This window comes from Cadophora gregata, assembly GCF_030347475.1.
Source record: "Cadophora gregata isolate MNR1 chromosome Unknown scaffold_3, whole genome shotgun sequence".
NCBI classification, from domain to species: domain Eukaryota; kingdom Fungi; phylum Ascomycota; class Leotiomycetes; order Helotiales; family Ploettnerulaceae; genus Cadophora; species Cadophora gregata.
In genome coordinates this window covers 2,160,831-2,181,046 of record NW_026695926.1, presented here as the reverse complement: position 1 = coordinate 2,181,046, position 20,216 = coordinate 2,160,831, and the positions used below count along the sequence as shown (strand labels likewise).

General features: G+C 50.1%; 4 protein-coding genes across 4 annotated transcripts; 2 read left to right on the top strand and 2 right to left on the bottom strand.

Annotated features, from left to right (window-relative positions):
* Positions 1-3,004: 3,004 nt before the first annotated feature.
* On the bottom strand, positions 3,005-4,797 carry RAM1 (CAAX farnesyltransferase (FTase) subunit beta; the record flags this gene model as incomplete). The annotated part of the gene is made up of 5 exons (XM_058502823.1): positions 3,005-3,269; positions 3,321-3,611; positions 3,661-3,778; positions 3,828-3,955; positions 4,010-4,797. 5 exons carry the CDS (start codon positions 4,795-4,797, stop codon positions 3,005-3,007), a joined length of 1,590 nt encoding a protein of 529 aa, XP_058361753.1.
* Positions 4,798-7,646: 2,849 nt separating this feature from the next.
* ONS95_009243 (uncharacterized protein) lies at positions 7,647-10,793 on the top strand. Its single transcript, XM_058502822.1, has 2 exons — positions 7,647-9,964; positions 10,018-10,793. Exons 1-2 carry the CDS (start codon positions 7,759-7,761, stop codon positions 10,116-10,118), a joined length of 2,307 nt encoding a protein of 768 aa, XP_058361752.1. The 5' UTR covers positions 7,647-7,758; the 3' UTR covers positions 10,119-10,793.
* A 29-nt stretch (positions 10,794-10,822) lies between these two features.
* On the top strand, positions 10,823-16,426 carry ONS95_009242 (uncharacterized protein). The gene is made up of 4 exons (XM_058502821.1): positions 10,823-12,265; positions 12,368-12,583; positions 12,639-14,803; positions 14,853-16,426. The coding sequence occupies exons 3-4, from the start codon at positions 13,763-13,765 to the stop codon at positions 16,131-16,133; spliced, it is 2,322 nt and encodes a 773-aa protein (XP_058361751.1). The 5' UTR covers positions 10,823-12,265; positions 12,368-12,583; positions 12,639-13,762; the 3' UTR covers positions 16,134-16,426.
* A 618-nt stretch (positions 16,427-17,044) lies between these two features.
* Positions 17,045-17,444, bottom strand: ONS95_009241 (uncharacterized protein; the record flags this gene model as incomplete). The annotated part of the gene is made up of 2 exons (XM_058502820.1): positions 17,045-17,080; positions 17,154-17,444. 2 exons carry the CDS (start codon positions 17,442-17,444, stop codon positions 17,045-17,047), a joined length of 327 nt encoding a protein of 108 aa, XP_058361750.1.
* Positions 17,445-20,216: the final 2,772 nt, after the last annotated feature.

The following is a 20,216-nucleotide window of genomic DNA, read 5'->3' as shown; positions in this document are numbered from 1 at the left end:
AAATGGGCGGTGGAACCAGTACCCCAGCCCAACGGGAGGGTAGTTTGAGAGAGCCAACGTGCAAGATCGTGGGGGTGGAAAGCCCCTTTCCAGCAGGATCTGGGATACACAAGGGACCGGAAGGAAAATCGGATGACAAGACCCATTGGATTGAGGAGATTTCTTTCCGATTCAGTGGATCAACGTACTCTCCAGATATGCCATATAAAACCCGCCCATCGTGACTCGTCAATTGCCAACGATCAAGTGTGACAAGATCCTGTTCCAGGAACAGGTCCAAGGTGGTGGATGTAGAGAGTGTGGGAGAACACTTTCTCGAGTTCCAGGATGTACCGATGATGATGAATGCCCAAACCACGACGACGCCGTTGATGCAATTGAGCCCAACCTGGAGTATACAAGGAAAAATGCACACAGTCTGTTAAGTGTAGGTGATAACAGTGTTGTATGGTCAGCGTCGTGGTTTTGACAGAGTAAGGCTGACGGATGGAGTGGGTGTCTAGGGCTTTGTGCAGGACTTTCGTCCAGCGACGGCGAGACATGTGTGATTTATTGCAGAGTCTACGGTTAGCGTGAGACAAGGATTATGGATTGGACTCCCGTAGAGTTATTCAGGCGCTGTTGAGATAGGACGAAGGTTTCAACCAGATGCAAGTCATGATGCGGCTCTTCAAATGTGACCCATATCGAAGTGCTGGCGTACGTGGTTGCCAATTGATATTTTCAACGCGAGATTAGGCTACTCCACCACAACATGGGAGCGCATACTAGGCGATGATCTCTGAGGGGTCAGAGGTATCAATTCGTCCTTTCCAGGTTGGTCTGCAGCTACTGTTTGTCGATGCAGCAGCGGTGGCAAAAGGCTCAACACCCGTCCCATAGATCTCGGGCAAAATTTGCATGCTGTTGCAGCAGGAGGAATGGAGACGCAGGCCTTGCCTCCATCGAAGAAAGGACGGCCTTCAAGACTTGAAAGTCGCTCGCTCCTGGGGTGACATGGAGATCCGACGGGCTGGCCGCTAATGCACTGGCATCGAGAGACACCGGATTGATGCAACTAAAATATCAGAGACTTAGAACTACTCGCCCACTGACGCGAGCCATAAATGAGCGATGAGTACGGAAGAACCATATTTGGAAGCTCTGGACTGGCTAAAGTACAGCATCGAGAGCGAGAGTGGTCCCCTCAGCCCCGCACTACAACGGTTTCGCTATGCATGGCGAAGTCCACCGTGTTGGACACTGAATGACTGGAGTAGGACTTGACACGAAGTCGGTGAACCACTCAATGCATAAAGAGTGGCTGGCCTGCTCTGAGATCTCACGGTACTTTACCCTCCAGTCGGTGGTGGGAGGGCCAGAAAGGGCGAGGCAACCCAAGCCAGACCGACGACTAGCCGTGTGCAAGGTTCTTGATCGCATGTATGATGAGCTGGCATTGCGCTTGAGGACTTAAGGAGTAAGGCTTTATGCCGTGAAAATTGAAAGAGGCATACGGCAGCGGTATATTAAGCAGTGCGTGAGAAGGAATCGATACCTGACGACCAGTCTCGGGCCCATGGTCAACGTCTCCTCCTCCAGATGGCTTGCCGTCACCTTCCGCCGGGAAAAGGAAATTCTGAAGGTCCCAGACATCGTCATCCTGTCGCCTGGGAGCGGATCTTAGATCAGGTACCTGAACCGCCTGTCGCCAGCATTGCCGCCATGGAGGGGATCGCTTCGGAGGAGGTCGGCCTGGCTGGCATTGGTGGGCTCACTATCTGTTGGCTGCATTGTCCTATCGTCTGACAGGGCATTTCCAGAGGACAACTTTCGGTGGTTCGCGCAGTCTGACAAGGGCTCCAATTCGTGGAGTGGCGCGGAGGTATATTCTCTGCAGCTGCATGCTCATGCGGGGCTAAATCAGCGTGAGAAAGTTCTGAGCCCAGACAGCACGACACGGGGGAATTGACTTTGAAAGTCATGAACATGTCTCAGAAGACGTGATGCTAGACGTTCACCTTGGGACGGAGATGCATATATCAAAAGGTTTCGCCTGTGGTCACCGAGATCTTGCAGGGCAGGGCGATGGTCTGTTGATGTCGCCGCGGGAGAGGGAGGAGGTTGGCGAACAGCTCAAGGCAATGGAACCTTGAAATCATCGAGGGAAGTGGAGTGGAGTGGAGTGGAGCGGGGGCGCGAGCTTGAACCGCTGAGTGCCCTTCGCTTGGCGCGAGACCACCACACAAGCAAACCCACAATACAAAAACTCCACAGCATCGCGACTCAACATAGCAAAATCTAGAAATACCGCTCAAGATCTGCAAGAAGTATGCAAACACCATGCAGATTGTAGCAGGAGTCTCAGTCTGTAATCAACTTCACTTCTCCGAATGCAAATGGAAGGAAAATTGATTACGTTCGCAGACTCATCTCACCGAATCTTCTTCGCACAGCGTCTATTCGACCTGTCACTTTTCAATAGGCGTTGTGTCACTGTCAAGCGTCATTATGTGGCTTGCCGTCCTCCGTTTGTAACTCCTTCCAGCTTCTGGCATTCCAACGTAGTGAACTCACGATACAGAAGCTGGTCCTGGACCATGCAAATATCAACCTGCTAGAAACTTGACTCGTGATAAATGTCCCTGTCAACGTCTCACCAGCATGACCCCACTCTTGAAGAAATCCATGGCCGTGAAGAAATAAACAAGAAAGGACGCGGCTCGACTGGCCAAGTCGTGTAATACCAAAACACCTACTGAGCCCTTACTGAATGACTTAGCTGCGAATCCCTAGTACGCTGTGAACCCGGAAAAATATGTGGAATTGAAAAGCGAGCATTCTGTGCGCATAGCAATGCAACTGGTTCGCTTGACGTGCCACTACACATGGTAAATACCCCCAAACTCCGCAATCTATGCATCAAGCTTCCATGTTGGCTCAAGATCCGTCTCCACGACCGGCCCATATGTAACGCTTCCAATCCACTTGTTCTAACCTAATGCACCGAAAGCCATTATCGACATTAGAAAGCCCCTTTGGAGGCAAAATAACCTCTCATCTCCTCAGCAGTGCGTTCGGGTATGACGAATACTGGATGAAGAGTTCCGATTCTGTCACCTTCTTCAAATATTTGTGACATTTCAATAATAGGTTCGGATGTCCATTGAAATGCCGAGGTAAGAAGACCACCAGATCCGACCTTCGGCGGTGCTTGATTGAAATACCAATCATTCTGTGCAGAGCTGAAGCCAGCTAGAACGTAGCATGTGTGGTATGAATCAGATGAGCTGGAGTTCTGTTAGCTGGAAATTTAGTAGTATCGATGTTGAACTGCCTACTGGCTTGGTTTGTCCCTCAGTCCGCCTCGCCTGGATTGGTCCTGGCAGCAACACAGGATATACCTTATCAAACCTTCCCTACTGTACAGCTTCCCATCAACAGTAATTGAGGACAGTGTTTGCGCAGAAGAGCTGATCCCATTGAGGCATGCTTCAAGCAAGGGCCAGCACCCTCCCACCCAGTGACTGTAACATCCATCGACCAACTTGTTCGTCCGGCCCGAGAAGCCGCTATCTGGTGCGTATTGGCGGGCTGAGAGCCATGAAATCAACAATGGCACATCCAGGTATCTGAATAGTGTTTGTTAGTGTAGTAAGATGAAGCAGGAAAGTTATCTACTTTGGTATTATTTCATGAGGGTCACCCAAGATGCTGAGGCAAGCCAGAGCACAAAAAGCGTACGCTCCATGAGCCTCCACATCCGGACGAGCTGACATTCCGCCCTCGAATGTTTGACCTTTGATTGTTATTAAACAATAGGCCAGGATGAGAGGACAATTACTCACATCTCGATATCCACTCTGGGAGACCCATGAGAAGTGTATCGCCTTCACGTGACCACGCAGGTGAATCAGGGTGAAGTTCGACAGGAATATCGAGGAGTGTGATGATAACAGCAGCGATATATGCTCCACTGCGATGGTTTAGCACTGATATGCGGATTTTCCGCAAGGGGCAAAAAGCTGACCGAACATCTTCCTCGCCACCAATGGACATTTGAAAACCACCACCAGGTTGCTTCAGAGCACTTAGCCATTTCCACATGTTCTTACGATCGATAAGATCGAAAGCTTCTGACCCTCCCACAATAGCGAGAGAAAGCAAAATTGCATATGTTGGAGCAAGGTGCGACATTTGGCCATGGCCTCCACCAAACCCACCATTCTCATTTTGGATCGGCCGGACAGTGTTGATGACTCTCTCTCGGTATTCTGATATATCCTCTCCGAGAGTGGCAAGCCCATTTAGAGCCCAGTAGAACATCCAAGGTCTGCTAGCATCGGCGGCAACATAGCCAGCTGGGAGCCTCCGCAAACTTTTATGAAGAAAAGCAATGTGTCGATCTCTAGCGAGCCGTGGCACTCCAAAGTCGTTGTACTCCACATCAGAGTCCAGACCAGAAAGAAAAGGAAGGCACTCTTGTATCGTCTCATCTTGGACTTGGGACGTTTGGGTCATGAGAACGTCCCGACAAAGCGGGAGTTGTGTGAATATGTCTGGAATCATGCTTGTACGAGCGGTCTTTGTTGACATTGTGTAAGGAGAGCTCGTGGTTCCCGAGACAGGGTCTATGAGCGCAGAATCGGCAAGGGCAGGATCCTCGGTGATGAATCCAGGCTGACGGGTCTCCCGGTCACCATAAAGTAAACGCTCAAATGTTTCAGACGGTGCAGCAGAGGAGGATGATGATGAGCTAGCCATGGTCCGTCTCTTGAAGATAACCTTGCGGTGTTTTCTTTCTTTGATGAAAGTCATGTGAGGCTCATTTTGGGAAAGGAGTGCTTCGATTCGCTGGAGCCTCTTCTCTTTGTCCGGGTTTGTGTTGGACAAATTCAAGCAAGGGCAGTTGGAAGTGAAGCGAACTTCCCGATTTCGATTTTCCCGTCCTTGCTTTTTCGCTTAAAAAATGCCCCACCACCAAAGCATTTGAGCCAAATGCAACCACGAGCGGGTTCGCTTTTCAAGTGGAATGTCATTACAAGTTCTCTTTGAGATTGGATACGACGTATTCCACATGTCTGGCATGGATTCTGACCTTTCATCGTATTTGAGAAGCTCAGCTCTTTGATAGTAGGTACTAATTCAGTACCCAGGAGTTTGTAGAAGTTGTTCTCTCACTTCTGTTCCTCAGGTACCTACCCTACCTTACTACCCCTGCAGGCCCACCAGGAAGCTTAGATCAATCAGCGGTTTTCCAAGCGACACTCAATTGCTTTTGAATCTGGGGACATTTTACTTTTCTTGCACAATTTGGAGCCTCAAGCATAAGGTACAAGACATACGCATCATCTTCCTAGACATCGTCTCCTGAGTAACAGATATTTTAAACACAGTACACTGTGTTGTGCAGCCAACCGTGCCGAACTACTTCCGTTGCTTCACCAGTTCACCCCACTACTGGCCCCATCCCTGAGGCACGTTATCGCTCGCCGAGGATGATAAGAAGAGGGGCAGAGGGGCAATGGCGGTTGGAGTCAATTCCACTCAGAGCTTGAACAGATAAATTACATGGCAGCTGGCATCTCTGCCAACTTGTCACACAAAATCCAGGCCTCGAGATTGCCATGGGACTGTGAGAATGTGAGCTGCAAGTGCAAGTGCAAGTACAAGTGCAAAGGCAATGGCAAAGGTAAAGGCAAGCTGAGCCGGGTATGCGAGCAATATGTCGGTATGCGCTGATTTGCATCACCAGGCATCATGTGTGTCCAATAGCGTGCATCCACGGCCAAGCGCATGAATTTGAACATGCAGCTCGTTTTTGCGCCAGCTGCAGCCAGGTAAGATCACCAAAGAGGCAACTACTGCGGGCGAAGATGAAGTAGTAATTTACGAGTCGGTCGTCGATTGACGATGACGCCGGCGGTCCCAAGTCGGAGATGAGTGCAGTGCAGTGCAGTGCAGTGCAAGACGGGTTCCTGTTCTCCCCGTCTGGTTTGGGTGAAACGAGAAGAGTCGGAATGGGGAGGGGCAAACCTGACTCGCTATCGACGCGTGATTGAATGATGATACACTGCCGTGCCTGGCTAATTGAGAGGCCGTCTCAAACTCTCGGAATACTGTAGCTTTGGCCCCAGTTTATGTTTCATTCGACGGCGGCAACTCTGTGATGAAGAAGGAGGCCCTGGAGGCCTTGGTGAAGGATGAAGGATGACCGGGAAGGGGGGGGGGGGAGGGAGGATCGAGATAGCGGGGTTCTCTCCACCGGCGTTGAGGGCCACTGCTCAGTGCGTGGGTACACGAAGACATCAGCGCGTACAGCCGTTGGCCGTCAACGACAAGTCGTGCAGCACAGGAAGACCCTCGTCCCTGTCAATAGGACAGATGAGATAGGAGGATACGGAAAGGTAGGAAGGATATCGAGTTGATGCTCGCTCCCGTTGGCGATCCGAAGCCAGAATGTAAGACGTGCACAAACGGAGACTTACAACGAGGACTATCAGGCATGGCCGCAGGGCCTTCCATGAGGAAACCGCCTCAAGATGAGCAGAAAATGGAGCCTTCCATCATCGAGAAAGTTTCTAAACACCACGAGAAACGAAGGTGGTTCTGTACTTGTACTGTACTGTACAAATCGCCTGGCTGTCGATCACAGCATCTCCCGCGCTTGCCTCAGTTACCACTCCACTCCATAATCTGGCCAAGCGAGTATGCAGCGTTGCGTTAGAGCTGAGCAAGGAGGGTGGGGTATTCTCTCAGGGTCTGGCTTTTTTGGGGGAGGCGTACCGAGATTTTCACACACTGGCAGGTTCTTTGCAAGGTTTTCAAGACACGCTCGGGATGACTGGACTACTTCTGGATAAGACAGGAAACGACATTGTGCAGTACAGGTAAGGTAGTAAGCAGGACATTGAGTATTGTACGACCATGTCAACTTCAAGCAGAGGGTAAGAATGCCAGTATCTCAATGTCAGGATTTTTCGTGTTCTCTTCGGGAAACCTAGCATAGGTACTGTATGCACCTCATGGAGGTAGATAAATTATGAACAAGAGGAGGGATTCGGCTGTTGACACGGAACGTAGAGGCTTGCAATCTTCAGTGGCTGGTGCGCTGTATCCAGCCTGCCATCCCTTGCTTCAGTGGTGAGTGGTCTATCTGATCTGCTTCAGTGGGCGCGCTATCCTTTTACAGTACAGTACAGTACAGGCGCCTCCCTGCGCCTCCCTGCCCCTCCCCACGCCTTAGCCGACGCTTTAAGAGGGGGCAAGAGGGGATACTCGTAGGCGAGTTCTCTCTGAAAGGCTGCTCAGTCCGTAGTGCTCGCCTGCCCTGCTCCCAGGTCTTGGTATTCGCTGAAAGTGGCCCAGTGGCCCATCACGTCCCCCCGAAACCGTCCCAGTCCGCTAAATCCAGCGCAAATCCATGCTGGCTGCTCCCTCTCTCCCCCGCCCCTCCGCAGCCATTGGCCACCTGACTTCTGTCGCGCAGTAGCGTCCTGCAGTGAGCTTTTTGAGTGTCCAGAAACCCGGCGCTGATTTGACGGGGCTGGGATGGTCCGGGCAAGCTTCGTGCCCACCCTGCGATTCTTCCGGCCTCTGCTCACCGCTTCTTGTGTGGAGCCTGCTCGCTCGACGGCCGCTCTCCTCAACCTTCTCACGAACAGCCAGGCCTCTCACCGACTTCATCGTGAGGTCTTCCTCTTTCTCAAAGAGCGGTGTCACCTACCCTCTTCTTACAATACTATTGACCATTCCGATCACAAAAAAGAACTCGCGACAATGACTTCGAATCTTGACTTCACACCAGAGGGTCTGTTGGACCTAACCTTCGATCCTCGAGACCCCCGATACCCATTCACGACCAATATGGCCGCGCGCTCGAGCTGGCCTATGCCTCTCGATATGGCCTCAGGAACTGCTGCTGACGAGAGGCGCGAGACTTCGCCGGGCCACAACCCCCATCAACACTTCCCTCAGGCTGGACATATCAACTCCCCAACCCTCATGACAGATTGGCCGATGCAGCAACCTCAACAGCAACTCTCACAGTACATTCCCGATAACTCGTTAATGGGGGGCCAATTCAATGCCTTTGGGGGCACCTTCCAGACCTCTCCCCTCGACTACCACCTTCCAACAACTCAAGGCACATTCGATGCTGGGCTTCAGATGGAGGCACCTTTTAATGGACTCCCACAGACGGTGGAGGCTCAGGCAGCGATGTGGGCAAACTGGCAGGAAATCGAGAATGCTATGAACTTCGCGGGAGCCAACGACGGGTTACCAAGTATAGGACGTCAGAGTTTAGGGAGCAACTCGCCAACTGGGACGTATCTGGAGGTTCTGTCACTCCCGAGCTCGAGTAGTGACAACGGGTGGGCCACGGTGGATCACTTCCCCAATTTCGAAGCATACCAGCAGGCACAGAACGCAGCAATCTTCAATCCTGGGCAAACCTTACATCTTCGGACTCACTCGGACTCGTCACAGTCGGACGGCACTGGGCATACGATAGAGTCGTTCGGCAGCTTCGAGGACATCTCATACCCATACTCACCATACTCCCCGGCATCAGATACATATCTGAACAATAATAATGACCACCGGAATTGCTTTCATGATGGTGCTCATCATCACAACCACGAGATCGTCAGCCCCGCCGCTGCCGTAGCCCCGGTACCGATCAAGATGTCACCACCATCGAGTAGAACTACCCCATCGTCTACCTCGTCACCTCCAGCCAGGAGAAACTCGGCACCTCGGAAGAGCCCTACAGCCAAAGCCACAAAGCCTGTTATTCGCCGTACATCGAATGGAAAGAAGGATACCGAGAAGCGTGTTGGACGAAGACGTGGACCGTTATTACCGGAGCAAAGGAAGCAAGCGAGTGAGATCAGAAAGTTGCGAGCATGCTTGAGATGTAAATTCTTGAAGAAAACATGTGACAAGGGAGAACCATGTGCTGGTTGCCAACCTTCACACGCAAGGTTATGGCAGGTACCTTGTACACGTATTGACATCAAGGATATCGGTTACTTCATGAAGGACTGGAGAGCGGACTATGAGAGACATGCAGGCCGTGGCGTTTCTGTCTACAACATCAAGGGCTTCGCCCAAAAGGAGGAGCTCATCTGGATCACTCACGGATATGGTTTCGCCATCCCAATCATGGCCCGAGAAGTATACGTTAGTGATGACAGCTGCTTCACTGTCGACTGGATCGAGACCGAGCATGAGGAGCCACTCGAGTTCGATACCCGTACCGAGCGAATGTCGGCCGGCTCAGAGGGTGTATCAACGGAAGCATTGTCTGAGTACCTCGACAAGCATCTCGATGGTCCATTCGAGGAGTTCATCGATGACTACTTTGAGGGTACTCCGTTCATCACTGAGATCTTGAAGACTGCCCACCGGTACTACTTGAAAGAGAAGGTCCCGGTCATCCGAAAAGCACTGAAGCTTGTTCTCGCTTACAACCTCACACTCCATGTCACGATGGTCGAGCAACGTGGTGACGAACATCCTATGGAGGGCTTGATCGATGACGAGGAGTCCAAGTACAACGGAAAGATCATCGCGCCTGTCATGATCAACTTCCAGATCAAGTGCGCACTTGCAGATATGTGGCGTGAGCTGCAAAAGGAGATTCTTGAGGAACTGTCATCGCTCTACTCCAGTGTCTATAGTGGCGACAGGCTTAAGAATTGGCCTACAATTTTCATGCTTGCCTCCATCCTTCTCGCTGTCTGGGAAGAGATGCAGTTCGATTGTCATTACCGTGTTCCTGATGCAGCAGCTGTCAACAAGTTCTGCAGCGACATGGAGACCACTCCAGTTGGTGTTATCGTCGGACTCTTCCACGCCATCTCTCAGAAGCTCCCATCATTCACTGAATGGGATACAAGAAGACACGGACAGCTTCTCAACAACAACGTTGCTGTCTGCGAAGCAATGACTGAGATGAAGGATCACGTTACCAAGCATGGTAAGCCACAATATTTCTGATAAGACATAACCCTATACTAACCACTGCCTCAGAATCCTACCTCAAGACTCGTCCAGATGCCAAATTTGACCGAAGAGATTTCGACTCCTTGTCCAACAAGTTCTTGTCAAAACTCGTCATCCGAGCCAACTAGTGTCTTTTCCTTGTCTGAAAATACTCTTCTATATACCCACGATGCACTTCGTCTGTACAAATTCAGCGACACTGCTCCATAGAGTGGAGGGCCCCACGACGGGGCCATATTGATAGTTACGAATCTTTTTCCCTTTGTTGGTTTGAGTCTAAATCTTTTACTCTCTTTTATTCCACCATCAGCGTATGGAATGCCATCAGCGAGGGCACTTTTTTCTTTTCATTTTCATTTACTCGCTAAAGAAGTGGAAGAGGGGGTGATTTCACGTGTTGAATTTGCTTGAATGGGGCATAGCGAAAGTCATATTTACGACCCGTTACGATGGTTTATCTTTGGCAGGAGACCTGTATGAATGACTCGAGGATCTAATTACGAGATCAAGGATTTTCACGTTTACGTTTTCATTGCCCTTACGGACGTCATGTTTTATCTTACGGATGGAAGGCTTTACTTTGGAAGGATACGTTGCTGTTTGATGGGTTTGTTGGAATTGAATGAGAGCATGCATCTTGGGCGTTGGAAACCCTATGGATAAACTGCCTCCGGAAGGATGCTTGGTGTGCTTTGCAACCACTGTTTTGGGGAATTTGAGTTGTCAGGAAAGAGGACTGTGTATGGCTATGCACACGACGATATGGCGCCAGTAGATATAAATCTCGGTCAAAATAAAAGAGCTTTATCTGAAGACATAGATGTGCACTTTCTCGCTTGCGGCTTGTGAAGATGAACAGGTAGGTACCTACCTAGAGTTGAGTTGAAAGTGGACACACTCACGCAGACAGTTTTGAAACAGAAAGGATTTGAATTACATCGAAGATAGCAGTAGCCCAAGAATGGCCACATTCAACCTCATCACCACCAAGTTGCACTCAGACCCTCTGAAAGACTGCCCCTCAGAATTCCCCCACCTCATGTCCACCTGCAGCTTTCCAATTCCAATTGAATGGACAGTCGGTATTTGCACGTGACTCCTCCGAGGTCGGCATCATCCCGGGTAAATCGTACCTTGAGGTACCTTAGTCACCGTTGGCATTTCGCCAAGATCCTCCTGCTTTGCTCGCTTTGTTCGTAATCGCAATCTCTGTCGCTGATGACGCAGGAGGTCGGCGGCACCGACATGGACATGACATGAACCTTTGCGAGTGCAGCATGAGAGGATTTCCTGCCTTTTTGGGGGGGATGCAAACTGACTCGACGGCTCTCTTTTGTACTCGAGACGATGCCGAGACAGGATGCCGGTTGGCGACCTCAATCACACCTAAGCTACGTAGAAGTTGGGTGCATCGCATCGTCCAACGCTTCCAGGTCTCGTGTTGAAGGAGGTGGGGTCGAGATCACCTTGAGGGCTCACTTCCATTCAGGTTCATGCAGCGGTCAAAGTGGGCCATCTTCTACAGTAGAATCGGCCTTGCCCGCTGCCTTATCGCTTGGCTCGGTGGGCTCGGTGGGTTCATCTTTGCGGGGAGGTGATGGATGGATGGGATGCCCCATGGGTCGATATCAGACTTGGAGAAAGAGACATGATGACAAAATATTGGGACAGGTCAGCACAGTGCAGCGACATCATATCCTTTGTGCATGAGGCTGTCCCGGAATAATACATGATGGCATGGAATGGCCAGGTAAAATGTGAATGTTCATAGCATACAAGTAGCCAAGTCTCGAAGCTTCCTGGTGATTCCCTCAATTCCCCAAGCACGCAAGCCAGCAACAGCAAAGCCGCCAGGCCGCCTCCTCGCTCTTGCTCTCGCTCCAGCCATTAACTTCACTTTACTGCCACAGCCACGCCATCCCTCCGCTCCACGCAGCGCAGAGTCTCGCTCGCACGAGTGTTGCCGTTGCCGTTGCCTCCTTCCTTGTCCTGCTTCTCCCTCTGCCTCGCTCGCCGCGGTGAATCATCGAATCAGGCTGCACCTGCCAGAGCCTGCCAGCCTGCCAATTCCGACCTCTTAGCGCCCCACGCTAGTCTCCCCGCCGCGCCATATAAGCAACCACTCTCGCCCAACACCGCCCATTCCTCTCTCTACAAACCATCTTCGACTTCTCGAACAAATCCAACTCGCAAGTCAACCTCTTCAATCAACATCATCTACCACATCCCCAATACATCTGAATCTCCGCAACCATGCAGATCTTCGTCAAGACTCGTGAGTTTCCCTTATCTCAGAGAGCCTCGTGTGACGCCACGCCACTGAAACTTGGCTTGAACTTGCACAACAACACGAGCGCATGCTAACATCATCTCGCAGTCACTGGCAAGACCATCACTCTCGAGGTCGAATCCTCGGACACTATCGACAACGTCAAGAGCAAGATCCAGGACAAGGAGGGAATTCCTCCCGATCAACAGCGCTTGATCTTCGCAGGCAAGCAGCTCGAGGACGGTCGCACTCTCTCAGATTACAACATTCAGAAGGAGTCTACTCTTCATCTCGTCCTCCGTCTTCGTGGCGGTATGCAAATCTGTAAGTTGTCACTTCCGCCACTTCGCTTTGAAATCACATTCTAACATCTTCTTAGTCGTAAAGACCCTCACTGGAAAGACCATCACCCTTGAGGTGGAATCCTCTGATACTATCGACAACGTCAAGTCGAAGATCCAAGACAAGGAGGGCATTCCCCCTGACCAGCAACGTCTGATCTTTGCCGGAAAGCAACTTGAAGATGGCCGGACTCTGTCTGATTACAATATCCAAAAGGAGTCCACTCTTCACTTGGTCCTTCGTCTCCGTGGTGGTATGCAGATCTTCGTGAAGACACTCACTGGAAAGACAATCACTCTGGAGGTTGAGTCGTCCGACACCATCGATAATGTCAAGTCGAAGATTCAAGACAAGGAGGGTATCCCACCCGACCAGCAACGTCTTATTTTCGCCGGCAAGCAACTCGAGGATGGTCGCACTTTGTCCGACTATAACATTCAGAAGGAATCGACTCTCCACTTGGTTCTCCGTCTTCGTGGTGGTATGCAGATTTTTGTCAAGACTTTGACTGGAAAGACCATTACATTAGAGGTTGAGTCTTCGGACACAATTGACAATGTTAAGTCCAAGATCCAGGATAAGGAGGGTATCCCACCCGACCAGCAGAGACTCATTTTCGCTGGTAAGCAGTTGGAGGATGGCCGTACGTTGAGCGATTACAACATTCAGAAGGAGTCTACCCTTCATTTGGTACTCCGTCTTCGTGGAGGCCAATAAGGGCCTGGGGCTTTCTCTTTCTTTTCGATTTGCGTGGCGTTTGGTATGGCTTGGGGGATAACCATGGCACGTACATAAGCATGATCGTTGCACTGGTATGTGCACAAGGAAATACTTGTATAGTCCAATAAAATAACTATTCGGACTCTTCAAACCATGGCATTGACATTTTGTGATGTGACAATATATTATGATGTTCTAATTTAAACGTCTGTACGGTGATTGGAAGGTACAGATATCCTTTCAGTTCTGACTATAAAGTGAGGCTAGACGAGGCTGATACTTCTTCGGTGTTTTTCAGTGTTCCCCTTCACACTTCCCTCCAAACCACATGGATTTTTGCTTATTAACGCGCCACGCAGAAACGTCTAGAATTTTATCAAAACTACTCTTAACGTTCGTCATGAGGCATACTGTACGCAAGGTAGCTGCTCCACTGAAATTATGCCATCTTACTTCTACCATCTGAAATTCGAACTATATCCCTATCCCTCTAATAAGACCGAGAACAAAGCGACAAAAGCGTCATCCAAATCTACAGCTCATACCACACCACGTTCTAAAACGATAGAAGAACAAAAAGGGCTCACGAGAGCAATCTGGGTTCCGCCTCCTGGCAGTGACATATTCCAAACAGAAGAGTGGCCAGCCCACGAAGCTGTCAGGCAAGACCTTCGACTCAACACACGAACGAAAAGTCCAGGCTCCGTATCACTTGGCCAGAATACATCGATCAGAGCTCGAGAGAGTGACGAAACCACTGCTGCAGCAGGAGGTGTAATCGACCGCGGTGCTCGAGCAGTGCGGGGTCATTTGCCCTTGATCCCAGAATCTGAAGACTGCACCACTATCTCCCCGAACCAAACCCTCGAGTTCCCGACCCCGAACCCGATTCGTGTCCCCACAGATCTGCAAACCGCGGTCAAAGATTGGAGGTTTGGGCGTGTGAGGATCGAGGGTCTAGATATGATGGAGAGGCCGAAACATAGGAGGGGTGAGAGTAGCTCTGCGGTTGGAGGCGTTGGGTCTGGCAATGGGACTGGGAATGGGATTAATGCCGGTCTTGCGCCGGAAGCTGTGGGTTCGTTGGGCAAAGTCACAAAGGCACTGTATAAGCCTCTTGAGCAGGGCGGAGCGAAGAATACGGAGCTTGGGTGGGGTGTGGTACATCTGTATCGGGATGGAGATCCGACTTCAACGCAGGATGTGAGAGAAGAGGACTTATATGAGGCTGATGAGGAAGGACACTCGGTGGGAGAGGAGGAGGATTGCACGACGCTGTGCATTCCGGCTGTTCCCAGCTATCTTACTACGAATGATTTCCTTGGCTTCGTGGGCGAGAAGACGAGAAATGAAGTCAGTCATTTTAGGATGGTTATGACAGGGAGGATGAATCGGTATCTGGTTCTTATGAAATTTAGGGATGCTGCTGTGGCGAGGAGGTGGAGGAAGGAGTGGGATGGGAAGGTGTTCAACAGTATGGAGGTATGTTTGTTGTTCTGCATTTGCTTACTAGTAGCTAACATATCAAAAGCCAGAAACTTGTCATGTTACCTTCATCAAGTCGATTACTTTCCAGACACCAAACTCCTCAAATCCCAATACCAGCTTCCCAGAGCTATCTCATGATCCTTTCACACCCTCTTCAACTCCCGCGTCCTCACTTAGACCATTCCCTCCACCAACACCGAACCTGGTCGAACTCCCCACATGCCCAGTTTGTCTGGAGCGTATGGACGACACGACCGGTCTCCTCACTATCCTCTGCCAGCACGTCTTCCACTGTGATTGTCTCCAAAAATGGCGTGGTAGCGGCTGCCCGGTCTGTCGACACACCAACCCATCGCTCTCCCTCACCTCCCCAAACTCACCTTCATATCCGCCAGACCTACACAACCCTCCCTTCGGCAGTGGTGAGGCCTCTCTCTGTAGCGTTTGTGACTCCACAGACGATCTGTGGATCTGTCTCATCTGCGGCAGCGTGGGTTGTGGCCGCTACAAAGGTGGTCACGCAAAAGACCACTGGAAGGAATCAGCGCATAACTTCGCCCTCGAGATCGAGACACAGCATGTCTGGGACTACGCGGGTGATATGTGGGTTCATCGCCTGATCCGCGGGAAAGGCGATAGCAAAGTCATTGAACTTCCCGCAAGAGGTCACATGGCCGCTGGTCATGTCAATAACGATGAGGAAGATATGGTACCGCGGGAAAAACTAGATAGGATTGGCATGGAGTATACCCACCTTCTAACCAGCCAGCTCGAAAGCCAACGTGTCTACTTCGAAGAACTAGTCAGCAAGGCAGTAGCCAAGGCTTCAGCTGCCTCGTCCGCCGCTGCTTCTGCCTCATCGCGCGCCGACGAAGCCCTCAACCAATTGCGCACCCTCTCCCTCGAAAACAAGACCCTCAAAGATGAAATCATCACCAACTTAGAGAAAGACCTCGCGCGCGAAAAGCGAAAAGCCGAGAAGAGCGGCGAGATCGCCCGTGGCTTCGGCAAGAGCCTGATGGAGGAGAAGAAGGTCTCTGAGGGGCTGATGGAGAGAATTGGGCATGTGAATAAGAGGATGGAGGGGCTTGAGGAGGAGGTTAGGAGGGTGAGGGAGGAGAATGAGGAGTTGAAAGAGAGTAATAGGGACCTGTTGTTTAGTATTAGTGCGGAGGGAAAGATTAGGGAGATGGAGGAGCAAGGTGGAGAGGATGGTGCTGCTGGGGGTTTGGAGAAGGGGGAACTTGAGGGGGGGACGTTGAGTCTGCCGCCTGAGAAAGTTCCTGCTGGGAGGAAAGGCAAGGGGAAAGGGAAGGGGAAGTGAGGTGGTATATTACGGGGCTTTGCATGCCCAAAGAAGGCGTTCGGTAGATATTTTACATAGCAGCCGTTGTGATGGAATACCCTGGGATGGAGTTTTACCTGAGTCTGCTATCAGAATAAGTACACAAGAATTGTTTTCTCTTATCTCTATGTCGTCGATATCGAAGCTCGGCTTCCTCGGATGCCATCTCTTCATCATCAGTACAACGGAGCCAGCCATACAATATTCATTTCCAGCAACGCAATTCAAACCAGCTCAGAATCGGAATAGCTGAAACAACATTTATTTCTCCCTAATGTGTATATTCATTTTATGGCTAGTGTAACTCTCTTCAAGGTGCCTAAGCTTACCAGACTCTATTCGGAGCTGATTCGACCTATTCAGTATAATACATATTCAGCCTTTCCCACCGCCGGCCGCTTCAAAGTCATGTATGCAACGTACAGAGGCACGTCCACCGAGTCTCGGGTCTCACCCATTTCAAAGAACATGTGTTACTTAAAATGTATACGAGCAGCTGGATGTCACTGATCATTAAGCAATAGAGAAAATGTACCAAGTAATATATATCAAAGGGTATTTATGATCTCCTGTTGAATTTTAGGCTACTGTTGCAGAATGAAATCTACATGTATGGCCTGATATCTAGCAAAATACTGCATGTCATCAATCCTCAACCTGCATGTCAGCTTTTGCCTTCATGATAACCTCCTCCAGAGTCGATTCGTTCGGATCAGGAGAGTTTTCAGCTTAAAGCTGGAGAACTTCCATCATCTGGAAAAGCCCCGCCATTGCAGCGTTTTCTTCTCTACTTCCCGTGGCCACGAGCTTCATTTCATTCATCTCTTGGTCGCAGACCATCTTCTTCGCCCACGAAGCACGATCCTGCCCGCATCCGCACCCTTCTTTGCTCAGTATGCCTCTACAAGTGTGATCGGATGAAACCTCTGTGATTCTTCTTAGCAAACGTTCTGTGGTCTAAAAGAGAACTCGAACACTAAAGACCACTTGCTGACGTACCTTATTAATGATATTTCTCAATTGGCTTTGAAGTCCCTCTCGCTGGTATGGATCCAACGTGAAAGCATTCCCCATTCGCAACACTTCAGCGTCATAAGGTACAACTGCCCTTTGCACCCAGGCACCTTCCATTACAGATCTCCATACAATCTTCTCAGTCCAATACTTCCGGTTGACCTTCTCGTCAACCTCCTTTGCGAACTTCACGAACTGAGTTGCACGAAGTCTCTCCCAGGCCGTACTTGGGTCCTTCACCTTCGAAGTGAGTCGGGTTATATCATCAGCCGTCATGAGCGTATAGAACTCAAACCAAAATTCCATCGGCTTGTCGTATAGCTTCACGAAGCTTTTGAAAACCCCAGAGAGGCGTATGCGTCAGGCGGGACATGACGGTGAAGGATGACGGCTTCTCACAGTTGGCGTGAAGAAGGAACAAGGCTAGGAGGATGATCGAAGATGGCTTTCGGGGACTTCTTGACACCAAGGTTCGCCTCGATGAATTTGGTTGCATAAGGGTGGTTGAAATTGCAACATAATTTTACAAGGGACTGACGAGAAGCTTTGTCGTCTATGATGACATGACGCATGTCTCTAGATGCGAATCACTCGAAAAATCATTGTCTAAGCTTCTCCTTTTGCCTCTGATAGCGTTGAGGATATCTCTGACTTGCTCAACATTAGCACGTGTGAGGGTATGCTGACCGTCGAAACATTCGTGTAGTCCACGCAAAACAATCTCCACGGTCATGACGTTGGAGTATTCCAAGTCGATGAACGCAGGTGCACAAGTTTTCCAGTTGTGTCTGTCAAATGTTGTTGCGATCACGATGGAGCGCTAGGTCATTACTTCAGCCGATATTTTGAAGTGAGCCAATACGACACCGCGGATTTTGAAACCCTCGGCCCTAAGAAACAGCACTGGCTTGGCATCCTCCGAGATGGGGCGATTTAGTCGGATTATTAGAGTTCCATCTTCGTCGAGACGTATGTGAGGAGCGCCCTCCTGCCAGTGGCTGTGGCCATGAACTTCCACAAAAAGAATTTGCGACTCGTCAGAGGTGAGGTGAACAGATTGGAGAATAGATACAACAGACATAAAAATGCAGTGTCTAGCTGCCGTAGTATTCTTTGCTTGCCATATTGGGTGATGGTTTAGAGGCGCAGTCGATCGGTATGGTACTTGCACCCTCTAACTTTGGCCCATCGGTAGGGCAAAAGGTGTATCGGCCCATTGGTAGGCAAAACTTTGTGGGGAATCCGGGATCTGCTTTATCATAGCTGTAAACCGAAGCTTGGTTGTAGGTATGATTGTGGTAAATTCAAGCCTGTCATCTCCCGGTGATTCGTTTGTCAGGCTCATCTTTTTTGGCGTTCTTTTTGGGGTGGGGGGCGGGGGGGTTCGGTCCGGCAAATAAATAAACAATTAAAGCTAAGCGAAGTCGCTTCTTCGGCCCAAAGGCTAATCTCATAGTCTCCTCCTGAAGCAGACAAGAAGGTACTCACTCTTCCCAAATATTGAATATCTTGGAGGGTGAGTCTCTACTAACCCCATAGGATAACATTGAAACCGAAGCGGTGGTTTCTGCTTGCTACTTCGCAGCTAGCCAGAACAAAACACCTCGCTTGATTATCTTATGACCAAGGGACCTTGCATACTGTAAGCCGTAACGAGTCACATAGTAGGAAGACACCTGCACACAGTCTCTGGTTTCTAATTTAAACTTTCAAATAGTCCTGCCACAACAGATTCTCCCCGTAGCCCTGATCATCGCCTCCTCCGCAGTCAGCCCTGCCGGGTCCACGGCGTTAGCAGCTTCAACCTCCAAGCCCTCCACCATCGTCAGAAGACCATCCATGCTATGATCTTCCTCGTTAGTAGACTTCGTAACCTCATCTCGTCAATTTCTTCAATTCGTGCTGTCTTCTTGACCCACAAATCTCGTGGTATACCTTCACCTTTCTCGACCCAGTATGCTTCGACACGGATTATTAGGTGAAATCGCTGTAAATATGCATCAGCAGGTTTTGAGGCTAGGTTGCAGAAGCTCGTGGATATACCTTCTCACCAAACCTTCCTCAAAGCCCACTGCAATCCCTCCCGCACAACCGGCTTCTCCCAAAACGTGTCCCCAAGCCTCTTTACCTCCCCTTCAAAAAACCCCAATCACCGTCTGTAACCACGCAACTTCCATTTCTTTTCTCCAAACCGTGTTCTCCGTCCAGTCTTTCCGTCTGACCTTGTCATCCACGCTATGCACCCAGCTGAGCTACGACATCTTGCGGAGAGTCTCCCAGTCAGAGTCAGAGCCTTTGTTTTTGCTTTTGGTGAGGAGATGCGAGATACAGCGCCTGGTCATAAGGGTGTAAAAGTCGGACTAGCATTCGATGGGTGTGTCATACGTGCGGTGAAGCGAGGGGAGAAGCTAGCGGAAGAGTAGGCTGACCGGGAGAGGATGCGACGGAGATAGACTGTTTCGTAGAGTTAGTGAAGCGAACGGACAAGGATTGGCCGACATTTAGTGAAACAAAGTGGGATAGGGATCGCGTTCGTGGAGCTGAGGATGGTTGAGGATTGGTGGTTGAATTGAGAGCAGAGACTACTGACAACCTCAGACGAACCGGGATTCAGAGGTATGGAAGAAGGCAATTCGATAGAAGCTAGCCATTCGAAAAACCAATGTCGAAATTTCTCTTTGGAACACTTGAAAGCTTGTATAATATCCATAATCCGCTCTCGACCTGGACAAGCGTGACAGATGTCAGATACTCATCACCATTGAGTGAGTCGTGGAGAACTCGAAAAACGAATCCAACAGGTAGAGACTCCGAGCAGTCAAATCGATATAGGAAGTATCAAATTCAGACCACTGTTTACTTTGGTAAATCTCCTCAAACGCAGCACAGCTCTTGACCATGACTGTAGCTGAGACTTGGAATTGCGCAACGAGGAATTCATCAGTCCTGAAACCATCGGTTCGCAGGAAATGGCTTGGACTGCTGTCTGTGGCTTCAAAGATGGTTCTTTGATATAGTCTGATTATTAAAATACCGGATAGATCGATG

Bases quoted from the DNA above. Each gene is read 5' to 3' on its own strand.
- ONS95_009243 (XM_058502822.1), top strand. From the start codon at position 7,759: ATGACTTCGAATCTTGACTTCACACCAGAGGGTCTGTTGGACCTAACC. The intron at 9,965-10,017 runs GTAAGCCACAAT...CCACTGCCTCAG, and splicing joins GGATCACGTTACCAAGCATG to AATCCTACCTCAAGACTCGT.
- ONS95_009242 (XM_058502821.1), top strand. From the start codon at position 13,763: ATGCCATCTTACTTCTACCATCTGAAATTCGAACTATATCCCTATCCC. The intron at 14,804-14,852 runs GTATGTTTGTTG...ACATATCAAAAG, and splicing joins AGGTGTTCAACAGTATGGAG to CCAGAAACTTGTCATGTTAC.